This window comes from Bos indicus, chromosome 14 (genome assembly GCF_029378745.1).
Source record: "Bos indicus isolate NIAB-ARS_2022 breed Sahiwal x Tharparkar chromosome 14, NIAB-ARS_B.indTharparkar_mat_pri_1.0, whole genome shotgun sequence".
In the NCBI taxonomy this organism is placed as follows: Eukaryota; Metazoa; Chordata; class Mammalia; order Artiodactyla; family Bovidae; genus Bos; species Bos indicus.
Window position 1 is genome coordinate 76,391,494 of NC_091773.1, and position 23,876 is coordinate 76,415,369.

At 42.6% G+C, this 23,876-nt stretch overlaps 2 protein-coding genes across 3 annotated transcripts in view; one reads left to right on the plus strand and one right to left on the minus strand.

Annotated features, from left to right (window-relative positions):
- Positions 1 to 6,031, plus strand: part of CNGB3 (cyclic nucleotide gated channel subunit beta 3) — a 187,263-nt gene extending 181,232 nt beyond the window's left edge. The window contains exons 16-18 of the mRNA XM_019973506.2: positions 2,183 to 2,329; positions 2,574 to 2,748; positions 5,282 to 6,031. Of these exons, the coding sequence (XP_019829065.2) occupies positions 2,183 to 2,329; positions 2,574 to 2,748; positions 5,282 to 5,539 (580 nt within the window). The 3' untranslated portion in view covers positions 5,540 to 6,031. The remainder of the gene's footprint in view (positions 1 to 2,182; positions 2,330 to 2,573; positions 2,749 to 5,281) is intronic.
- Positions 6,032 to 19,617: 13,586 nt separating this feature from the next.
- The window catches only part of CPNE3 (copine 3), a 48,458-nt gene continuing 44,199 nt past the window's right edge, over positions 19,618 to 23,876 (minus strand). For both annotated transcript variants that reach the window (XM_070802948.1, XM_070802947.1), the window contains exon 16: positions 19,618 to 22,844. In XM_070802948.1, coding sequence (XP_070659049.1) covers positions 22,734 to 22,844 — 111 coding nt within the window. In that variant the 3' untranslated portion in view covers positions 19,618 to 22,733. The remainder of the gene's footprint in view (positions 22,845 to 23,876) is intronic.

Genomic DNA, 23,876 nt, shown 5'->3' on the forward strand with positions numbered 1-23,876 from the left:
AGAAATTTGTATGCAGGTCAGGAAGCAACAGTTAGAACTGGACATGGAACAACAGACTGGTTCCAAATAGGAAAAGGAGTTCGTCAAGGCTGTATATTGTCACCCTGTTTATTTAACTTCTATGCAGAGTACATCATGAGAAACGCTGGACTGGACGAAACACAAGCTGGAATCAAGATTGCTGGGAGAAATATCAATAACCTCAGATATGCAGATGACACCACCCTTATGGCAGAAAGTGAAGAGGAACTCAAAAGCCTCTTGATGAAAGTGAAAGAGGAGAGTGAAAAAGTTGGCTTAAAGCTCAACATTCAGAAAACGAAGATCATGGCATCTGGTCCCGTCACTTCATGGGAAATTGATGGGGAAACAGTGGAAACAGTGTCAGACTTTATTTTGGGGGGCTCCAAAATCACTGCAGATGGTGACTGCAGCCATGAAATTAAAAGACACTTACTCCTTGGAAGGAAAGTTATGACCAACCTAGATAGCATATTCAAAAGCAGAGACATTACTTGGCCAACAAAGGTTCGTCTAGTCAAGGCTATGGTTTTTCCTGTAGTCATGTATGGATGTGAGAGTTGGACTGTGAAGAAGGCTGAGCACTGAAGAATTGATGCTTTTGAAGTGTGGTGTTGGAGAAGACTCTTGAGAGTCCCTTGGACTGCAAGGAGATCCAACCAGTCCATTCTGAAGGAGATCAGCCCTGGGATTTCTTTGGAAGGAATGATGCTAAAGCTGAAACTCCATACTTTGGCCACCTCATGGGAAGAGTTGACTCATTGGAAAAGACTCTGATGCTGGGAGGGATTGGGGGGCAAGAGAAGGGGACGACAGAGGATGAGATGGCTGGATGGCATCACTGACTCGATGGACATGAGTCTCAGTGAACTCCGGGAATTGTTAATGGACAGGGAGGCCTGGCGTGCTGCAATTCATGGGGTTGCAAAGAGTCAGACATGACTGAGTGACTGATCTGATCTGATCTAATACCCTGAGAGATATAAAACCCACAATTCTTGAACATTCCAAGTGGGAAGTGGTATATGAATGACCATAGCTATTGTTTCACTAAGCCACGTTCAACTCTTTGCAACCCCACGGACTGTAGCCTGCCAAGGTTCCTCTGCCCATGGAATTTTCCAGACAAGAATACTAGAAAGGGTTGCCATTTCCTTCTCCAGGGGATCTTCCCCACCCAGGTATTGAACCTGTGTCTCCTGCTTGGCAGGCAGATTCTTTACTACTGAGCCACCTGGGAAGCCCTAATAACCGTACTACAGAGCAATTTATGATACTGAGAAATAATTTGATCTGGAAACTACTTACAGGAAGAGACTGAATTCACCTAGTGTTACCAAAGTATCATTAAGATTTGCTGTCAGAGCTTTATTACTCAGAGTACAGGCGAAACAGAATGTACATTTAAGGAAATTAACTAAGAAGGCTTTAATAAAGGGATTATTGACAGAAGTCAGTCAAAGAAAATTAAAAGACAAATCTAAGAGTACCCAACAAGAGATGCTGATACATCTCAAAGCTAGCTACAAGGGAGCTGTTTTCACAGCCAAGCCTAAAGGGGACAAGGGCAGGGCATGTTATCAGGGCCCAGAAAGAAGTCTGTGGGAGCTGTTCTAGGAGACGGCCACGTGTCAGGGGCTGTGGATTTTTGGTAGCAACTGCAGCCGTTGCTAACCTAAGTCCTGGCAGGGCAAGAATGGGGGAATAAATGCTCCAAAACCACTCTCTACCTGCTTTCTGACTTCCTCCTCATATTTCCCATTGGCTCACCCCAAATCAAAGTCAGAGAGCAAACCCGCAATTCAGCTTCCTGGAGGGCAAAGAGGTCAGGAGGGATAAAAGGTGAGTCTGGAAGAGCAAATAAAGGATTCCCACCAAAGAGAGGCAGCGCTTCTGGAATCTGGGAGGAAGAGTCTCCCGGGCTCTGATGGCTACAAAGCCTTGATTTGAGGTGGGAGTTAGATGCCAAACATGTCAAAAGCTGTTGCCACTTCTATTGCCGCCACATCCTGACTCTCTCCACAGGATCACCTGACCTCTCACCCCAGGGAATGACCCCGAGGCAGTATAAATGGCTCTGACATGTGGTATTTATTTTTTAAAAGATTTTGGTGGAGGGAGATAGAAAATTGTGGCAAAGATTTGCTTTTCTCTCTTACAGCCTTCTAGCGGCAAGAGGAGGAAACCGAAGAACAGCCAACGTGGTGGCCCATGGCTTTGCCAATCTTTTAACTCTGGACAAAAAGACCCTCCAAGAAATTCTAGTGCATTATCCAGATTCTGAAAAGCTGCTCATGAAGAAAGCCAGGTACCATCTTTGAAATCTCATTAGAGAAAAAAAAAAAAAAAACCCATTAGAGAGGAGTTGGCTTCACTTGACACTGTGTTCATGGCTGCAGTTAACTGTTTCCAGGAAAACCACCTAACATACTATTGCTTACGCAGTTATGCATTGAAAACTTCACAGATTAGGCGAAAAGATAGTATTTCTGGGAAGTTCTTCCAGAATCCTCACAATGCTATCTAAAATGGCCTTTCTCTCCTGCCCACAGAGTGCTTCTAAAGAACAAAGCTCCAGGCACAGGGGTAACCCCCCCAAACAAAGGACTTGCCTTTCTCTTCCCACCGAAACAAGAAACACCCAAAATGTTTAAAGCTCTTCTGGGAAGCTCTGGAAAAGCAGGTCTTGCAAGACTACTCACGTTGAAGAGAGAACAAACCGCTCAGGTAATAGGACAGAAGGAAAGGAGGACTGTAACAGAGACCCCCGGACGAAATACACTCAGACAAGCTCCTACTTTAACCCCGTGTCAGACACTGGGATAATCTGGATTCATCTAATGCATATAATTGCTACATTATACACAGCACTTACTATTATTTACTGTATACCCATGTATCATCACAGTTAACCCCCTGGGTTTATTATGACAGTTTTAGTGTTTTGTGACTATATATATATATATATATGTATGAGAAAAGGTGAAAGGGTTAGTCACTCAGCAGTGTCTAACTCTTTGCGACCCCATGGACTATAGCCCGCCAGGCTCCTCTGTCCAAGGAGTTCTCCAGGCAAGAATACTGGACTAGGTAGCCATTTTAATCTAGACTGATTTCTGTTGGATTCTATATTCCTCAGACGGTAGAGAATCTGCCTGCAATGCAGGAGACCCAGATTCGATCCCTGGGTCAGGAAGATACCCTGGAGAAAGGAATGGCAATCAACTCCCGTATTCTTGCCTGGAGAATCCCCATGGACAGAGGAGTCTGGTGGGCTGCAGTCCATGGGGTCACAAAAAGTTGGACACGACTGAGCAACTAAACCCAACACCGAGATTGTGTGTATATGGCATCCCTGGCGGCTCGATTTGTGTTTTCTGTGTTTGTGAAACTGCTTACTCACTAAAGTGTGTTTGTAGCCTCAAAACCAATATTTAAGGGGTTTGGGGGGTCATTCACAGGCATACCTGTACAGAATAGTGAAAATTTAAGTTGCTGGGGGCACATGTTTTCAGCTGAATTTGAACAAGGAGACACTCTGCCTTGTTGTTTCAGCTCTCACACTGTGAATGAATGAACTTTTCATGGTCTATTTATTGTCACGTTTTTTGTATTTTTGTGCATTTCCCCCCTCCCACTATTAAAAATGGCCCTCAAACATAGTGCCAAAGTACTGTGTTCCAAAGGGCAAAAAAGCAGTGATGTGCCCTACAGAGAAACACGTGTATTAGATAAGCTTCATCCGGGCATGAGTCAGAGTGCTACTGGCTGTGAGTTCAATGTAATGAATAAACCATACATATTAAATAAGGTGTTTCTAAATAGAAATGTATGTAAAACAAGGTTATGTATTGAGGAGTTGACAAAAATGTTAAAACCAGAGGCTTGTAGGATCCTAAACTTGCATTATCCCAAAGAGCAGGGTTTGCTAGTTCAGTGTTTATGGAAGCTTTATAGAACAAAACTACCATGAATAATGAGGATCAACTGTATTTATATAAACATATATATACCTATAAATGTGTAAGACATTTTACCAGCCATTAAACATTTTCACCAGTATTCATTCAATTACTAAGACAGAAGTAACCTCACAGAGGGCATCACAGCCTTCATGTTATAGCTGAATAAACTGAGATCCAGATCAATTATTTAGATAAGATCACCATCAATGACAGAGCAAAAGTTATTAGTCAGAAATTCAGACTTCAACACCTACACCAAGCTGTCTCCTAATTCCTAGAAATGTCATGAAACGGAAATGTTTTAGTTTTTCTCTTTTTTTTTATATTTCTTTGATTCTCATGATAAGTTTATGAGGCCAGATCCTGAAAAACAGAGCAAAGATTCAAGTTTTCTGAATCTAGTTATTATGTTGTCTCTAAAACAGTAAGAAATGAGTATCTGACTCTTTCTGAAAATTGGTAAAGCAAATATTATAAAGTCAATCACACTCAAGAGATTCAAAGTTGCTTCTTCCTTTTCCACACACGCAACACTGTGATAGAGGTCAGGGTACACCAGATGCCTCGTTTAATTGGCAGACAAATAATAATCTGTGTAGAAGATTTATGGGGAAAACAACTCTGTAGGTCAGTGTGTTAATTAAGGCTTTCAACTCTGTATATGCACCTTCATACCCTGTACAAGCCTCTTTCAAACTGATCTCAAGCATCACCAGCAAACAGCATGGTATGTTTCTTAATCTGAAATTTATACAGATGACCCTAAATGCCAAAGGTTCTAAAATTATATCAAATACCCATGGAGCAAATGGAGAAGACTGTACTAGGAAGGAGACATGAATTTCTCCCTGAGATGCTCCCATGAGCTTATGCAGGAGGGAAACCATAGTTCTAGAGTGTTTTTACAGCATTATTTGGTATTGGGCTAATACTTTTTTATTAAAAGATAAATATTTAAAATTTCATCTTCATAAAATAAATAAGTAAATATTTGAAAAGCAAAGCGTCTTGAGCACTAAGTCTAATAATTCAGAGACCATGGGAGCCAATAGGGAGCAAATTCCTTGGCAGGAACAGAAATGTAAGGCACACTAACCCTGAGTTCAAAGGTGACAGCTCAACCCCATTCTCCAGCACATCTGAAAACTTAAAGGATAGTCAAAGGCAGACATGATTCCCATATTACGTCAGTCTTTTGACGGCGATCCTTAGGTATTGCATATTAATCAAAAGACTCCAACATCCTCGATTAAGATTTCAGCACCAATCAACTCTTTTCAATAACTTTCTTCTAGAGAAAAGACGAAAACCAGGAAGAAGAGGATAAAGGAAAAGAATCTGAAGATAAAGGAAGAGCAACAGCAGAGAAACCACTTGAAACATCCAAATGTGAAACGAGTTCCATTACAGCGGAGGAAGCGCCCCAGGCAACTAGAAAGGCAGTTTTGCCCAGAGGAACTACCCGTCACTCGCTCATCATCAGCATGGCTCCTTCTGCCGAGGCCGGGGAAGAGGTTCTGACGATCGAAGTCAAAGAAAAGGCTAAGCAATAAATATGTGATGATCTTTAGACATACTCTAGCTAGTTCCCTGAGAGATTACAGCCAGGATCGGAGTTTAATCTAATGACAGGAAAAGACCTTGCCGGCACCCTTGAGAAACCACAGGCAAATCTCTAGCTTAGTTTCTAGGGCGTATCTGAGAGTGTGATCTTCTGCAGTGGCAATAAGAAGATTATTAAGGAAAAAATCCCTATTCTCCGTTGTCATCAGCTTTGTGCAATTGGTATTCTCCTAATGGTACCTAGAAGGTTATTTTTCTTCTGTACTTTCTTGATGATGTTTCTTCCCTCCGTTTTGATTAGGTTGGTCTTGGCTCTGAAATAATTCACTAGGTTTTTCTCTTAATTGTGTGTGTGTGGTGTGTGTGTGTGTGTGTGTGTTAAAGTCTTGCACTGTTAGTCTTGGTTAAACGTTCTATGTATATGACTATTACCTCTTACTTGGGGAGTGTGAGATTTTAATAAAATGTCAAACATCAACTGATTTTTATCCAAGCCAGGGTTATGTCAGTCAAGTATCAGATCAACCCACCAGGTGGGATTAAAGGAAGCAATCATTATGAACTCAATGGATATAAAACCCACCTTGCAGAGGAGTCCTCTGAAGACCACAGCTGGTCAGCAATACTAACAACAGTGAAAGTGAAAGTGTTAGTTGTGTAGACTCTTTTCAACCCCATGGACTGTAGCCAGCCAGGTTCCTCTCTCTGTGGGATTCTCCAGGCAAGAATACTGAAGTGGGCTGCCATTCCCGTCTCCAGGGTATCTTCCTGACCCAGGAATCGAACCCAGGTCTCCTGCATTGCAGGCAGATTCCTTACCCTCTGAGCCAAGAGGGAAGCCCAAACCCACAAGCAAAATCACATTGCAGCAACATGTTGGAAAAACTATACCCTTTACTAAAGACAACGCTTTAATATTTTCATTCATACCAGCTTAGAAGTCTCATCTGGCTCAACAGACTCAAACAGGAGAAATCAGATTGTCCCCATCTTCCAGGAGGCTAAAGCAACATTTCTCAGAAGCTTGCAGGCATTTGCTTCAGAAGGTGCCAAATTTGAGCTTCTTGTTTTCAGCTTTAGTAAAAACTGATGAGGTTAGGAAGGCAGACTGTACACATGTCAGATTGACATATCCCTACAATTTCCGGAAACTACATGTACAGCTGTTTACAAAATCTCCGAGTTAATTAAGTGCACTTTAGGAAGTTGTCCTCATGAATCAGCTAGCATTAGCATAATTACCAAAGTCTCATGCTGTGAGGAGGCTAAAAAAGCCAGGCTGCTGTCGGAGGTAATAATACATATAGAATTCCATTCTAAAAAATGCCGTTACTGTATAACATTACGTTCAGTATAATAAGGCTATTTCCAAGTCTCAGAAGATGGTCACTGTAACAGCACTTTGCTGAGAGTGTTTTAACAAATTATATTAGCCAAGAAGCCTATAACACAGACACATTCAGCAAACCATGTATAAATTAATCACTAGAAGAAAATGTATCATTTGTTACTCCCATTTTTATATGCAAAAATATTAAGAGTATCACAGAGACATGACAAATTTTACAAAAGGTTGGGTGGTGTTTTTCCATAGTTAAGCAAACAGAGAGAAATTGTTAAATAGTGCTTATTTGGTAAATGGGAGTTTGTTGTGGAGAGTGCTTACAAGAGCCAGAAAGAAAAGGTAAAAAAAAAATGTTTTTTAAAGGTAAAAATCAGGTCAGATGAGATCAGTCGCTCAGTCGTGTCTGACTCTTTGTGACCCCATGAATCGCAGCACGCCAGGCCTCCCTGTCCATCACCAACTCCTGGAGTTCACTCAGACTCACGTCCATCGAGTCAGTGATGCCATCCAGCCATCTCATCCTCTGGCGTCCCCTTCTCTTCTTGCCCCCAATCCCTCCCAACATCAGAGTCTTTTCCAATGAGTCAACTCTTTGCGTGAGGTGGCCAAAGTACTGGAGTTTCAGCTTTAGCATCATTCCTTCCAAAGAAATCCCAGGGCTGATCTCCTTCAGAATGGACTGGTTGGATCTCCTTGCAGTCCAAGGGACTCTCAAGAGTCTTCTCCAACACCACACTTCAAAAGCATCAATTCTTCGGCACTCAGCTTTCTTCACAGTCCAACTCTCACATCTGTACATGACCACAGGAAAAACCATAGCCTTGACTAGATGGACCTTTGTTGGCAAAGTAATGTCTCTGTTTTTGAATATGCTATCTAGGTTGGTCATAACTTTCCTTCCAAGGAGTAAGCGTCTTTTAATTTCATGGCTGCAGTCACCATCTGCAGTGATTTTGGAGCCCCCCAAAATAAAGTCTGACACTGTTTCCACTGTTTCCCCATCTATTTCCATGAAGTGATGGGACCAGATGCCATGATCTTAGTTTTCTGAATGTTGAGCTTTAAGCCAACTTTTTCACTCTCCACTTTCACTTTCATCAAGAGGCTTTTGAGTTCCTCTTCACTTTCTGCCATAAGGGTGGTGTCATCTGCATATCTGAGGTTATTGATATTTCTCCTGGCAATCTTGATTCCAGCTTGTGTTTCTTCCAGTCCAGCGTTTCTCATGATGTACTCTGCATAGAAGTTAAATAAACAGGGTGACAATATACAGCCTTGACGAACTCCTTTTCCTATTTGGAACCAGTCTGTTGTTCCATATCCAGTTCTAACTGTTGCTTCCTGACCTGCATACAAATATCTCAAGAGGCAGATCAGGTGGTCTGGTATTCCCATCTCTTGAAGAATTTTCCACAGTTGATTGTGATCCACACAGTCAAAGGCTTTGGCATAGTCAATAAATCAGAAATAGATGCTTTTCTGGAACTCTCTTGTTTTTTCCATGATCCAGCGGATGTTGGCAATTTGATCTCTGGTTCCTCTGCCTTTTCTAAAACCAGCTTGAACATCAGGAAGTTCACGGTTCACATATTGCTGAAGTCTGGCTTGGAGAATTTTGAGCATTACTTTACTAGCGTGTGAGATGAGTGCAATTGTGTGGTAGTTTGAGCATTCTTTGGCATTGCCCTTCTTTGGTACTAGAATGAAAACAGACTTTTTCCAGTCCTGTGGCCACTGCTATGTTTTCCAAATTTGCTGGCATATTGAGTGTGGCACTTTCACAGCATCATCTTTCAGGATTTGGAATAGCTCCACTGGAATTCCATCACCTCCACTAGCTTTGTTCGTAGTGATGCTTTCTAAGGCCCACTGGACTTCACATTCCAGGATGTCTGGCTCTAGGTCAGTGATCACACCATCGTGATTATCTGGGTCGTGAAGATCTTTTTTGTACAGTTCTTCTGTGTATTCTTGCCATCTCTTCTTAATATCTTCTGCTTCTGTTAGGTAAAAATAGGACCTCTAAAAAGTCTGATAATAAGGAAAAAAATAAATGAGAAAAGTTCTGAGCTTATGAATTATATGTTCCCCTTATATCCTATAAAGAAAGTAAAATTAACCTCTATTATGCTCTTCCTCTGTCATTTATTTTCTCTCCCAAACTATCCTTTTTTAGATAATATCTTCATCCTACCAGACTCTCAGACTCAAATCTAAGAATAATTAGCAATTCTTCCATTGCTTATATAGTGCACCAAATCCTGTCTCTTTCTTAAATCTTACTAATTTCCCTTTCCTTTTCAACTTCAATGCTAACCATCCAGTTCATATTTTCTGTTCAATTCAAATAAATAATCACTTTTTACCCACTATCCGCTTTAATCACGTTATCTTTCTCGGTCCTTCTGCCATGGCTAAAGTCAGGCCTTTCTCAAATACAACTGTCTTAGACCGTTTGGGCTGCTGTAATAAAAGTACCACATACAGGGTAGCTTATGAACAACACAGTGTATTTCTCACAGGTCTGGAGGCTGGGAAATGCAGGATCGAAGCCCAACATGGTTCTTAGAAGGCTCATTCTCACTGTCTACACAGGGTTGAATGGGCAAGGGATCCCTCCAGAGTCTCTTTTATGGAGTCACTAATCCTATTCATAGGATTTGTGGAAGTGACAAATAGTTTCAACAGATTAGATCCAAAGAATTATGGGTGGAGGTTCATAACATTGTACAGGAGACAGTGATCAAAACCATCCCCAAGAAAAAGAAATGCAAAAAGGCAAAATGGTTGTCTGAGGAGGCCTTACAAACAGTTAAGAAGAGAGGAGAAGTGAAAGGCAAAGGAGAAAAGGAAAGATATACCCATCTGAATGCAGAATTCCAAAGAACAGCAAGGAGAGATAAGAAACCCTTCCTCAGTGATCAATGCAAAAAAACAGAGGAAAACAACAGAATGGGAAAGACTGGAGATCTTTTCAAAGAAATTAGAGATACCAAGGGAACATTTCATGCAAAGATGGGTACAATAAAGGACAGAAACGGTATGGACTTATCAGAAGCAGAAGATATTAAGAAGAGGTGGCCATAATACACAGAAGAATTACACAAAAAAGATCTTCATGACCCAGATAACCATGATGGTGTGATCACTCACCTAGAGCCAGACATCCTGGAGTGCAAAGTCAAATGGGCTTTAGAAAGTATCACTACGAACAAAGCTAGTGGAGGTGATGGAATTACAGCTGAGCTATTTCAAATCCTAAAAGTTGATGCTGTGAAAGTGCTGCACTCAATATGCCAGCAAATTTGGAAATCTCAGCAGTGGCTATAGGACTGGAAAAGTCTGTTTTCATTCCAGTACCAAAGAAGGGCAATGCCAAAGAATGTTCAAACTACCACACAATTACACTCATTTCACATGCTAGCAAGGTCATGCTCAAAATCCTCCAAGCTAGGCTCAACAGTTCATGAACTGAGAACTTCCAGATGTTCAAACTGGATTGAGAAAAGGCAGAGGAACCAGAGTTCAAATTGCCAATATCCATTGGATCATAGAAAAAAACAAGAGAATACCAGAAAAACATATACTTCTGCTTCATTAATTACGGTAAAGCCTTTGACTGTGTAGATCACAATAAACTGTGGGAAGCTGTTAAAGAGATGAGAATACCAGACCACCTTAGCTGGTGGAAACCTGTATGCAGGTCAAGAAGCAACAGTTAAATACAGTATACTAACGCATATATATGGAATTTAGAAAGATGATAACAATAACCCTGTGTACGAGACAGCAAAAGTGACGCTGATGTATGGAACAGTATTATGGACTCTGTGGGAGAGGGAGAGGGTGGGAAGATTTGGGAGAATGGCATTGAAACATGTAAAATATCATGTATGAAACGAGATGCCAGTCCAGGTTCAATGCACGATACTGGATGCTTGGGGCTGGTGCACTGGGACGACCCAGAGGGATGGTGTGGGGAGGGAGGAGGGAGGAGGGTTCAGGATGGGGAGCACATGTATACCTGTGATGGATTCATTTTGATATTTGGCAAAACTAATACAATTATGTAAAGTTTAAAAATAAAATAAAATTGAAAAAAAAAGAAAGACCAAAAAAAAAAAAAAAAAAGAAGCAACAGTTAGAACTGAACATGGAACAGCAAGCTGGTTAAAAATTGGGAAAGGAGTACATCAAAGCTGTGTACTGTCACGCTGCTTATTTAAGTTGTATGCAGAGTACATCATGCAAAATGCCTGGCTGGATGAATCACAAGCTGGAATCAAGATTGCTGGGAGAAATATCAATAACCTCAGATATGCAGATGACACCACCCTTATGGCAGAAAGTGAAGAGGAACTAAAGAGCCTCTTGATGAAAGTGAGAGGAGGGTGAAAAAGTTGCCTTAAAACTCAATATTAAAAAAACTAAGATCATAGGATCTAGTCCCATCACTTCTTGGCAAATAGATGGGGAAACAATGACAGACTTTCTTTTCTGGGGCTCTAAAATCACTGCAGATGGTGACTGCAGCCCTGAAATTAAAAGATGCTAGCTCCTTGGCAGAAAAGCTATGACAAATCTAGGCAGCATATTAAAAAGCAGAGGTATTACTCTGCCAACAAAGGTCAGTAGAGTCAAAGCTATGGTTTTTCCAGTAGTCATGTATGGATGTGAGAGTTGGATCATAAATAAGGCTAAGCACCAAAGAATTGAAGATTTTGAACTATGGTGTTGGAGAAGACTCTTGAGAGTCCCTTGGACTGCAAGGAGATCCAACCAGTCCATGCTAAAGGAGATCAGTCCTGGGTGTTCATTGGAAGGACTGATGCTGAGGCTGAAACTCCAATACTTTGGCCACCAAAAGAGCCGACTCATTTGAAAAGACCCTGATGCTAGGAAACTTTGAAGGGGGGAGGAGAAGGGGACGACAGAGGATGAGATAGTTGGATTGCATCACCGACTCGATGCACATGTTTGAGCAAGCTTTGGGAGATGGTGAAGGATGGGGAGGCCTGGCGTGTTGCAGTCCATAGGGTTGCAAAGAGTCAGACACAAACGAGTGACTGAACAAGAAAATAAATCCTGTTCACGAGAGCTGAATACCTCCCAAAGCACTTCCCAAAGGCCCCACCTTCTAATCCTATCGTATTTGGGGTGAGGATTTCAATACACAATTTTGCTGCAACTGGGGAGAGGCAGCGGTGAAGGACACTAACATTCAAACCATGGCAACTACTTTTGACCATGTTGTTTCTCTGCTCAGGGACCTACTAATTCATCCTAGTGATTAAATCTTCTTTGTCCAAATGTGATTACCACTATCCCAACCATACTCTCCACTGAAGCTAGCCATCTTGCTTTTTCTGGAACCAACACCCGCCTTTCACCCTCTGGCATTTGTCCATGCTTCTACCACAGTAGAAGCATCATTCTTCCTCCATCACTTACCTCTTTCCAGTACTTCCAAACCTCTCCCACTGCTGATGGCTGCAGTTTCAAGGGATTATCACACAGTAAAGCCCTCCGTTGTTCTTTCAGTTCAGTTCGGTTCAGTCGCTCAGTCGTGTCCGACTCTTTGCGACCCCATGAATCACAGCACGCCAGGCTTCCCTGTCCATCACCATCTCCCGGAGCCTACCCAAACCCATGTCCATTGAGTCAGTGATACCGTCCAACCATCTCATTCTCTGTCATTCCCTTCTCCTCCCACCCTCAATCTTTCCCAGCATCAGGGTCTTTTCCAATGAGTCAGTTCTTCGCATCAGGTGGCCAAAGGATTGGAGTTTCAGCTTCAGCATCAGTCCTTCCAATGAACACCCAGGACTGATCTACTTTAGGATGGACTGGTTGGACTTCCTTGCAGTCCAAGGGACTCTCAAGAGTCTTCTCCAACACCACAGTTCAAAAGCATCAATTCTTCAGCGCTCAGCTTTCTTCACAGTCCAACTCTCACATCCATACATGACCACTGGAAAAACCATAGCCTTGACTAGACAGACCTTTGTTGGCAAAGTAATGTCTCTGTTGTTCTCTAACTTCTGCTTAATTTTATATTACAATAAGGTAAAGACTAGCTCTTACACTTTATTTCTATCAAGACAGAAAGCCCAGGGGTTGTTTGTTTTGTTTTCACCTTTTTATTTTTGTAACTTTTTTTAAATTGGAAGATAATTGCTTTACAATGTTGTGTTGGTTTCTCCTGAACAGCAACAAAAATCAGTATATACATTGTGTATACACATACACATACGTAAGCGTATATCTGTCCCCTCCCTGTTGAGCCTCCGTTCCACCCCACACCCCACGCCACTCCTCTAGGTCTGCACAGAATGCCAGGTTGCGGTCCCTGCGTCGTATACCAGCTTTCCATTACCTATCTATTTCACACAGGGCAGTGTATATATGTCAATGCTAGTTTCTCAATCTGTCCCACCCTCTCCTTGCCCCACTGTGTTTTTTTGTTTTTAAAGAGAGAGATTATTAATAGTGAATTCATGGAAGCAGACTACATAGGACATCAGCATAGAAAAGAGGCTTGACTTCACTCATGCTCAAAGAAATATAAATCAGAATGAAAAAGGAATATACCCATCAAGTGGGAAAATATTTGGTAGTAGACAATAATACTGAGTGCTGGTATGTAAATTTGGGCTACTGTTCTGGCAGTACATCTTAGAACCCAGCAGTACTGGCTCATATTTACATACATCCCAGAAAATCCTCAAGTAGGCCCATACAACAAAATGCAAGAGGAAATGCATTGCTTGTAGTACACAAAGACCTAAAGGCAACCAGATAGGCCATACTAGCAGAATAGGTAAAAATTTATATATGGTATGTGGAGTATGGATGTGTTTTAATGAAATTTTATTCAGCCATTAAAGTAACAAATTAGATTTACATCTAACAACATGGATAGGTCTCTTTTAAAACTAGTGTATTTTTTTAAGTAAGAAAAAAGAATGAGACCTTTAGTTATACCATGCATCACATTTTTATAAAGCCGACCTAATCAAGACTATTGGGGACAAATCTGTAGCCTGAAAAAGCCAAGTTTATTAACCTGCAGCAACAGGGGAGACCAATCACCAGAGGAAACATGAGGGTTTCACCAAGCACAAAAAAGGATGAGTTATGATAGGATCTTGGGGAAAGGCAGAGGTTTGCTGTTGTTCAGTCATTAAGTCACGTCCGACTCACTGTTATTCCATGGACTACAGCGCGCCAGGTTCCTCTGTCCCTCACTATCTGAAGGAGTCTGCTCAAATTCATGTCCACTGAGTCAGTGATGCTATCTAACCATCTCATCTGCCACCCCCTTCTCCTTTCACCTTCAAGCTTTCCCAGAATCGGTCTTTTCCAATGAGTCAGCTCTTCACATGAGGTGGCCAAAGTATTGGAGTTTCAGCTTCAATATCAGTCCTTCCAATGAATATTCAGAACTGATTTCCTTTAGGATGGACTGGTTGGATCTTCTTGCAGTCCAAGGGACTCTCAAGAGTCTTCTCCAACACCATGGTTCAAAAGCATCAATTCTTTGGCACTCAGCTTTCTTTATAGTCCAACTCTCACATCCATACATGACTACTAGAAAAACCATAGCTTTGACTAGACGGACCTTTGTTGGCAAAGTAATGTCTCTGCTTTTTAATATGCCATCTAGGTTGGTCATAACTTTCCTTCCAAGGAGTAAGCATCTTTTAATTTCATGGCTGCAGTCACCACCTGCAGTGATTTTGGAGCCCAAAAAAACAAAGTCTGTCACTGTTTCCATTGTTTCCCCATCTATTTCCCGTGAAGTGATGGGACCAGATGCCATGATCTTCGTTTTCTGAATGTTGAGCTTTAAGCCAACTTTTCACCCTCCTCTTTCACTTTCATCAAGAGGCTTTTTAGTTCTACTCTTTCTGCCATAAGGGTGGTGTCATCTCCATATCTGAGGTTATTGATATTTCTCCCAGCAAACTTGATTCCAGCTTGTGCTTCATCCAGCCCAGCATTGCTCATAACGTACTCTGCATATAAGTTAAATAAGCAGGGTGACAGTATACAGCCTTGACTTACTCCTTTCCTGATTTGGAACAAGTCTGTTGTTCCATGTCCAGTTCTAACTGTTGCTTCTTGACCTGCATACAGATTTCTCAAGAGGCAGGACAGGTGGTCTGGTATTCCCATCTCTTGAAGAATTTTCCACAGTTTGTTGTGATCCTGTGGCCACTGCTGAGTTTTCCAAATTTGCTGACATACTGAGTGCGGCACTTTCACAGCATCATCTTTTAGAATTTGAAGTAACTCGGCTGAAATAACTCGAATTTGAAACACCACTAGCTTTGTTCATAGTAATTCTTCCTAAGGCCCATTTGACTTAGCATTCCAGGGTGTCTGGCTCTAGGTGAGTGATCATACCATCGTGATTATCTGGGTCAAAAGGATCTTTTTTGTATAGCTCTTCTATGTATTCTTGTCACCTCTTCTTAATATCTTCTGCTTCTGTTTGGTCCATTCCATTTTTGTCCTTTATTGTGCTCATCTTTGCATGAAATGTTCCCTTTGTATATCTAATTTTCTTGAAGAGATCTCTAGTCTTTCCCATTCTATTGTTTTCCTCTATTTCTTTGCATTAATCACTGAGTACCCTTAGGAGAAACCAAAAGTTCAGGCATCTTGATTTTGGACTTCCAGCCTCCAGACTGTGAGAAGATAAATGTCTGTTGTTAAATACGCATTCTATACATACTATTCTATACAACAGCACCAGGAGACTAACATATTTAATTTCATGAACTATGGCAGGAGATAGCTGTTGGTTGGAGAAGCAGGACACAAGAATGAGAAATATCTCATGGAGATTCAAGAGGCAGACCTGATAAGACAGGTCTGTGGAGGTGTGAAATAACCATACCAAGGGAGCCACAGCTGTGAGTGAATGTACATAATGCCCACCTTAAATTATATCAGCTCATTTGCTGGGTACATGGCAAACAGAGTTCCCAGCACCTTAGTTACAGAGAAGAACAGTAGTTGAAAACTGGATTTGTAACTTCCATGGGGCTTCCCTGGTGGCTCAGTGTAAAGAATCTGCTTGCCAATGCAGGAGATGCAAGAGACGCAGGTTTGATCCCTGGGTCCAGAAGATGCCTTGGAAGAGGAAATGGCAACCCACTCCAGTATTCTTGTCTGGAGAATCCCATGGACAGAGGACCCTGGTGGGCTACAGCCCACGTGGTCACAAAGCGTCGGACATGTCTTAGCCACTGAGTGCGCACACACACGCACACACACAACCTCCACAGATGTTGACCACACTTCTCTCAACAAACTCTGATACATTCATTCATTCTACGTAAAACCAAAAGGCCGTATCATCTCCTAGTTCCTAGCAGACACCAAGCCCACAACCCACTGTTGATAACAATTCCATATTTTGCTTAAAAATGTGAAATATGTGGAGGGGACAGTGAGAACCTGGTAAAAAAACATAGATGGGGGAGACACTTTCCCTTATGAATTTCAAAAATAATTTCTGATTAAAAATGAAAAATTTGTATAAGGTGGGGTTGCCCCCACCCCAGGATAGCATAACTAATAGCGTGTGTTCAATAAAAGGTAGCTAAGTGAATGGAAGAAAAGTTATGACCAACCTAAATAGCATATTAAAAAGCAGGAGACATGACTTTGCCAACAAAGGTTTGTATAGTCAAAGCTATGGTTTTTCCAGTAGTCATGTATGGATGTGAGAGTTGGACCATAAAGAAAGCTGAGCGCTGAAGAATTGATGCTTTGGAACTGTGAGAAGACTCTTGAGAGTCTCATGGACAGCAAGGAGATACAGCCAGTCCATCCTAATGGAAATCAGTCCTGAATGTTCATTGGAAGAACTGATGCTGAAGCTGAAACTCCAATCCTTTGACTACCTGATCCGAAGAACTGACTCTTTTGAAAAGACCCTGATGCTGGGAAAGATTGAGGGCAGGAGGAGAAGGGAACGACAGAGGACGAGATGGTTGGATGGCATCACCGACTTGATGGACCTGAGTTTGAGTGAACTCCGGGAGTTGGTGATGGACAGGGAGCAGGGAGGCCTGGCGTGCTGCAGTCCATGGGATCACAGAGTCAGGCACTACTAAGCGACTGAACAACTGTACTGTTGACCAAGATGACTGAAGGGATAAGGAACGGTATGGGCGAGAGTCGGTCGGTGCCTCTGCAGGTCCCCGCAGTCCCTGTGCGTCACGCAAAGGATGTTCATATGGACCATCAAAGCGCCCCACGCCTCCGAGCCGGAGGGCTTCTCTCCGAACCCAGGCAGTGGCTGTCGCAGGCCGCGGGCAAGCGGGCATAGCACACCGCGGTGCGCGGGGTCCAGGACCGGCTCTCGGCCTTCGGGGCTCCAGCGAGGCTGCGCGCTCTGCAGGCTGCACCGCATCCATCAGGTCCACTCTTACAGCGAGCTGCTGGGCGGCCGCCTGGTCAACCGCTGCACCCGTGCACCCGCAGGGCCTTGAAGGAGCCCGGACTCCGTGGCCCCGGAGCAAAGTTTCCTGCCCACCCCGCTCCCAGCGACCCCACCTCCTGGGACGGAGAAACTGGGGGGAAAAAATAGGTAAAGTCTCACAAAAAGCCTGCCTCACCTTGCTTGTTTTAGCATCATGTACTGTCTCCTTTCTCATATTAGATCATAAACTCTTTGAGGTTACTAAGAAATTTTACTCACTTTGACTTCACCTGTTGATTGCTAGTACTAAACGATTTGGGTTTCCCTGATAGCTCAGTTGGTAAAGAATCCGCCTGCAACGCAGGAGTCCCTGGTTTGGTTCCTGGGTTGTGAAGATCCCCTGGAGAAGGGAAAGGCTACCCACTCCAGTATTCTTGGGCTTCCCTGGTGGTTTAGCTGGTAAAGAATCTGCCTGCCATGCGGGAGACCTGGGTTCAATCCCTGGGTTGAGAAGATCCCCTGGAGAAGAGAAAGGCTACCCACTCCAGTATTCTGGACTTTCTAGACTGGAGAATTCCATGGACAGTGTAGTCCATGGGATCCTAAAGAGTCAGACATGACTCAGCAAGTTTCACTAAACTATTCAATATTTCTTCAAAAACAAGCAAATAATTTTTACTGGCTGGAAGACGTGGCTGAAGACTAATCCTATTACACTCAGTCTTCTCTCTGTGAACTCTCTGGAGCTCCCCAACCCAAGATTCTTGCGTCCAGTCCTAGATGACCAAGCGCTGTTGTGAAACCTGGCACGCTGTGAGTTTATGAAAAAATCAAAGATACTAGGGCTCTCATTTACCTATTATAAGAGGTCACAGTTCTGCTTATAATGATATTTGCTTCCTGATCATTTCCTTTTAGAGAGAAGATCAATAGCCAAGACAAAGTATAACTCTTCAAGGACACTGCAACCTCTTGAGAGTATTCTGGAGAAGTTGGCCAAACAGCCGTGTGCTCAGTCGCTCCGTCCTGTCCTGCTCTTTGCGGCCCCGTAGACTGTGGTCACCAGGCTCCTCTGTCCATGGGATTCTCCAAGCAAGAATCCTGGAACAGGTTGCCATTTCCTCCTCCAAAGGGTCTGCTGGACCTCAGGATTGAACCCGCATCTCCTGCATTGGCAGGCAGATTCTTTCACCACTGAGCCACCTGGGAACGCTCAATGACAAATGACGAGGGTGTTGGTCTTGCTACAAGGGTGACAGATGAGAAGGCTTTGGCAATGCTGGGACTCTGTGCCATTATCAGGTGTGAGTCAGCATTGGAGCCATGAAAGAACTGACATGGGGCTAATCGATAGATGATTCAGTGTGGAGGCAGGGCTGTGGCAGAAAAAGTCTAGAATTCAGAAACTGACCTAGAATCCGAACTTGGCAAGTGGGTAACCAAACAGCGGAGTCTTTGCCATAAGGTGACCACCACCTATTCCATCAGGCCTTCACCAAGGCCACTGTGACCACAGCAACTTTGGCAGTGGGGTCCCTCCTACCCCTCTAACGTAAGGCCCTTCTGTTCTTCAAAAACCTGACCTGGATCGCATCAGAGCTGCTAAGTCCATTCGGTGGCATCCCATTCCTTTTAGCCTAAGCAGGGACGCCCTTGAATGCCCCCGGGGGCTGGACAGGATGCAAAGCCACCCGCCACCCCGTCTCCCCTCTCCCCTCTTCTCTCACACTCTCCCTCTCGCACTTTGCATTCCAGCAAACTTAAATTCTTCCCATTCCCCAAACATTCAACTCCACAGTTGCTGTTGATACGACACCTTCATAAATGCTTTGAACGTTCGTCGTCCAGTGAGGGTTCAGGTCTCAACTTGAATGGGGGTGCACATCCTGGGAAAAGTGCTCCTTGGCAGTAGGTGGGTCGGGTCTCCCCCCTGACCTCATGTCCCTACAATTACTTAGTCTTTCCTCTCTCTTCCGGTCCATTATTTCCATGAAGGCGGCAACTTTGGCTTCCGAGGTCACACTGTTCCCCCAAGACCTTGCCCAATACTGCAACACGATAGAAGCAACTTAGAAGAAAAAGTTAGGTGAATATACTGTCCTGCCCAACAACCGATAAAATAGGAGGGCACAGTTCTCATGTGAGCACCCTAGTTAAGCTGGGAACCTTTCCCTTACTGTACCCTGAAAAATACCTTGAATACATTCAATATCTTTAAGTGATTACATCCCATAAAAGAATAAACCCCCCAAACTGTTTAATTCAGAAAAACACAGAATACAGGCTGATTAAAGCACTAACTTTATTTCTAACTTTTTGACCAATATCATTTGAAGAAAGAACAAAAATAAAAACAAGGTACTATTGTAACACATCAAGAAATGACTTTATCCAAATGGAAGATATACTTAACATCAATTCATATATTAGTAACTTACATACTTATTATCAAATATGACATAAAACCACAAAATAGTCTCTCGAAATCTCAACCAAGCTTCTGGTTTACCATATGTGTCACTTCCATGACTACCAACCACACATATAAAGAGACTAGGAGAAATTTTATTGAAGATGATTTTCCAGAAAATTTACACAATTAATAAGGCAAAGTATGTTAAATAAGGCATAGGCAACAAGGGGGCCCTGAATTTACTCTGGAAAGGCTGCCTAAGGCACTACCAAAGTAGACAGCTGTAAATCCCTGATCTGACTTTAAATTTTTCCGATCTTAAAGTTTTCCACTTCAAGCACAAGGTGACGTGACCATGCTAATTGCTCTTCTCTCAGAACAGGCAGACTGAGAAGTACCACGTCCATCCCAGGCACTGTCGCCCTCGTATGTTTGTGATGTATCTGTTTGGATGAGGTGTAACAGTCAACTTGGCTATTTCTTCTTTAAACGCATTTTAAGGACTAATGGCACGGAATGAATGGCAGCACGAAAGGGAAAAGGACTATTTTAATACAAAACAATACTAAATCAGCCTGTGATGACGCAAAATGTTGAAGCTCTAAGAATTTTATAAATGATAATTTAGAAATTATCAACACTTTTATTCAAAACTGCAAAAAGGTATCAATTCCCCTAATCTACTGGAATCACAGGTCTTATGAATAATAGCACCTACTGATGAACCAAATCAAGAATGCATAATACAAAATTAATTTTCAAAAGAGAACAATTCTGGTTAAAATCAGAATATAAAATTATGAAGACCAAATCAATGACAGTGGTGACAGGACACTGGTTTGGCCGATGAAAGCAATGAATGCTTCTGACCAGCGGTGCCCAGGTGCCCTGCAGGCGGCCCCAGTGCCGCCAGGATGGGGCTCAGGAGACTGAGGAGGGGGCCCGGTGACCCCTGGACCTCAGCTTCACACTAGAACCTCTACTTCTGTCTTGCAGTATACCAAGATCACATGCAAATCGTTTCTTTTAAAGGCCGCGTATGTTTACAAAAGAAAATTCTGAAAACCAAAGCAAACTATATATGCTGTTCCCCAGCACCAAAAAGAACTGAAAGCAGGGCATCTTAGACACAGAGGCTGCAAACTCCTGGGAGAGTCAGCAGTTCATTCCTCTCCTGACGGACGTCAAGATGACTTGTCATCTCATAAGTCATACTATAGGGTAATAGACGACTAGTTATTAAGTACCTTCAGGTTAACAACGCACATCCAGAGGCCAGCTAGCTGAGTGGAAAGTGTTAATCGCTCGCCGGGGGCGGGCACCCACGATGGTCAGCAGACGCCCTCTCTGCTCGCCGGGGGCAGGCACCCACGATGGTCAGCAGAGCCCCTCTCAGCCTGACCTGGACAATGAGCGGCTTCCGAGAAGCCAAAAGCTGTTCATGGCTGAGGGCTCGCTTCCTTCAAATATTTCAGGGGACAAAAGACCCGCGCGGTGGCACATTTTCAGTAACCCTGGAAGGCACGTCAGCACAGCACAAGGTGCATCCCATACGGATCTGTGACCGACATGCAGTCCTCAATAACCAGATGTTACTTCATGACCGGCCAGCACACGGACATGTGTAGTACTTGGCACACAGGTCCTCAGTAAAACCTTAATCCATTCTGAAAAGGTAATGTTTGCTAAGGATTATATTCCAAAGTGTAAACATCAGGAAAAAAAAATATACTAAAAAAAAAAAAAAAAGCATGGAAAGTCCATTCTATCCTATGCAGCAGTTGGATTTTTTTTTTTTAAGTTATAGTAGGTTTTTGCTTAATACCATACATTTTGGGCTTAGGAAGCAGCATGGTATTAAAATGTAAAATAGGATTTTGATTAATAACCATTATCATGAGTTTTAAAAAATCAGAGTAAAAAATCACTTTAACAAAAAAAGGAGAAAATACCTAAATGAATCTATATAAATGTAGAAATCAATGTATGTGACCTTGGAAGATATAAAGGAAAATATAAAGCTTGCCTTTTTTAATAAGTAATGTCTTTCATTAACTAACAGAAAGTGCAATTCCGAATTTCCCCTTATATGTTTGGTCCTTATAGCTTTTCCTGGACAAACCCAGTCCTACCCATTTTAACAAACTCCAGTTGAAATCATCTAATAATGCTGAGTCTAGGACAAGCTATCATTAATGCACATACAGAATCCCGAGTGTCACATACAATCAATGAAAAGGTCAAATCTGACCACATTTACAATATTAAATAGTGAAAATGAAAGATCCAGGAAGGCAAATAAAATGGCTTACAGGAAGTTCCTTCTACTTGTTGATTTTACAGCTTTAAGAACTGAATATGTATGTGTCTTCCTTTCTAATTTGGGACTTCTTATGAAGTCTTCTGAGGATGCATTCTGTTTTGAACTGTGCATGTCTAAGTTGCAGCAAAACTCAAGCACAAGTGAAGGTAGTTTTATCCCACGGAAAAGCATAAAATATAGTTCTAGATACAAATTCAGTATCATCTAATTTAAGAAACTCTGGTCATCTGGTGTGGACATCGGCTTATAATACATATATCGCCTAAGCAAAGCACAGCAACCTGTAAATTGCATCATTCCAACAATTTCCCATTCTTTCTATTGACAAACATTCAAAAACAGCATTTTCATCACATGAAAGTAAACAACCACAAGAACGTGTGCTTTTCTCGCACCGGCTCCTAATCCAAACAGCCTCACCGCAATTACTGCAATGACTGGCAATCACTGGGTTGACTGGGCAAAGCCTAAGTTAGCGCTCTCCTCCAAAAACAGTATAAAAAGAATGCTTTAAATAGACATACTCCAGAGAGAGCTAGGTTTGCATTGTAAATCGTAGGGTTTCTGAGAAGGGTGTAAAATGACAGATTCGCGATTTGAGATGGTGAGAAATCTGTTGCTCCACACAGCACAACAGAATTCTGCTCGGACGACCAGGGCGCCTCTCATTTCGTAGCCGGGTTCTTGGGAGGAAGGAGTTTGTATGTGTTGAAGTAGCCCACCACCTGCTGGGGGACCTCCGCCAAGACGCTCTGAGCAAGTGCTTCTTTTGGAGCCTGTGAACAGATGAAATCAAAGCAATTTTATTAGCAACCAAGTTTTAACTGGGATTTTGATAAAAGACTAAGAACTCCTCCCCCACCGGGAAAAAGCAGTTAGTTCCCAATTTCTAGGCTTGTATCTTGTCTCGAGAATAGGCCACGAAACACACAACAAACCGTTACTCGGGAACGCTTTAGTATGCTCACATTTAACAAGTCCTTTTTTGGTGCCTGCATTTTGGCATTTAATGATGTTGGTTCTTTTGCTTTTCAACTTTTAAATGTGGGTCTTTCATTCTCTGGGTATTAATTTTTTTAACTTTTTATTTTGAAATAATTACAAATAGTGCAGAGAGCTCCCATGTACCCATTACCCAGTTTCCCCCAAAGGTAGCATCTTTTATAACTATAGGACAATAACAAAACTAGGAAGCCACCATTGGTACGGTTCTCACAACTTATTCAGATTTCACCAGTTTTACATGTACTCATTTGTGTGTGTGTGTGTGTGCCTGTGTGTATATAGTTATATGTAATTTTATCATGGGGGTATATCTGTGTAGGGAGAAAGCAACGGCACCCCACTCCAGTACTCTTGCCTGGAAAATCCCATGGATGGAGGAGCCTGGTAGGCTGCAGTCCATGGGGTCGCTAAGAGTCAGACACGACTGAGCGACTTCACTTTCACTTTTCACTTTCCTGCACAGGAGAAGGAAATGGCAACCCACTCCAGTGTTCTTGCCTGGAGAATCCCAGGGATGGGGGAGCCTGGTGGGCTGCCGTCTATGGGGTCGCACAGAGTTGGACACGACTGAAGCAACTTAGCAGCAGCAGCATATCTGTATAACCACTGTCACAATCAAGATGCAGAACAGTTTCACCATCACAAAGACCCCTAACGCTGCCACCTTTTTTAATATACACCCACCTCATTCCCCTCCACCCACTCCCACTCATACACTGGCTGGTGGGAATGTAAAGCTATGACATAATTTTACATAATTATGTAAATGACATGATTTACATTATATGACATTTTTGTCATAT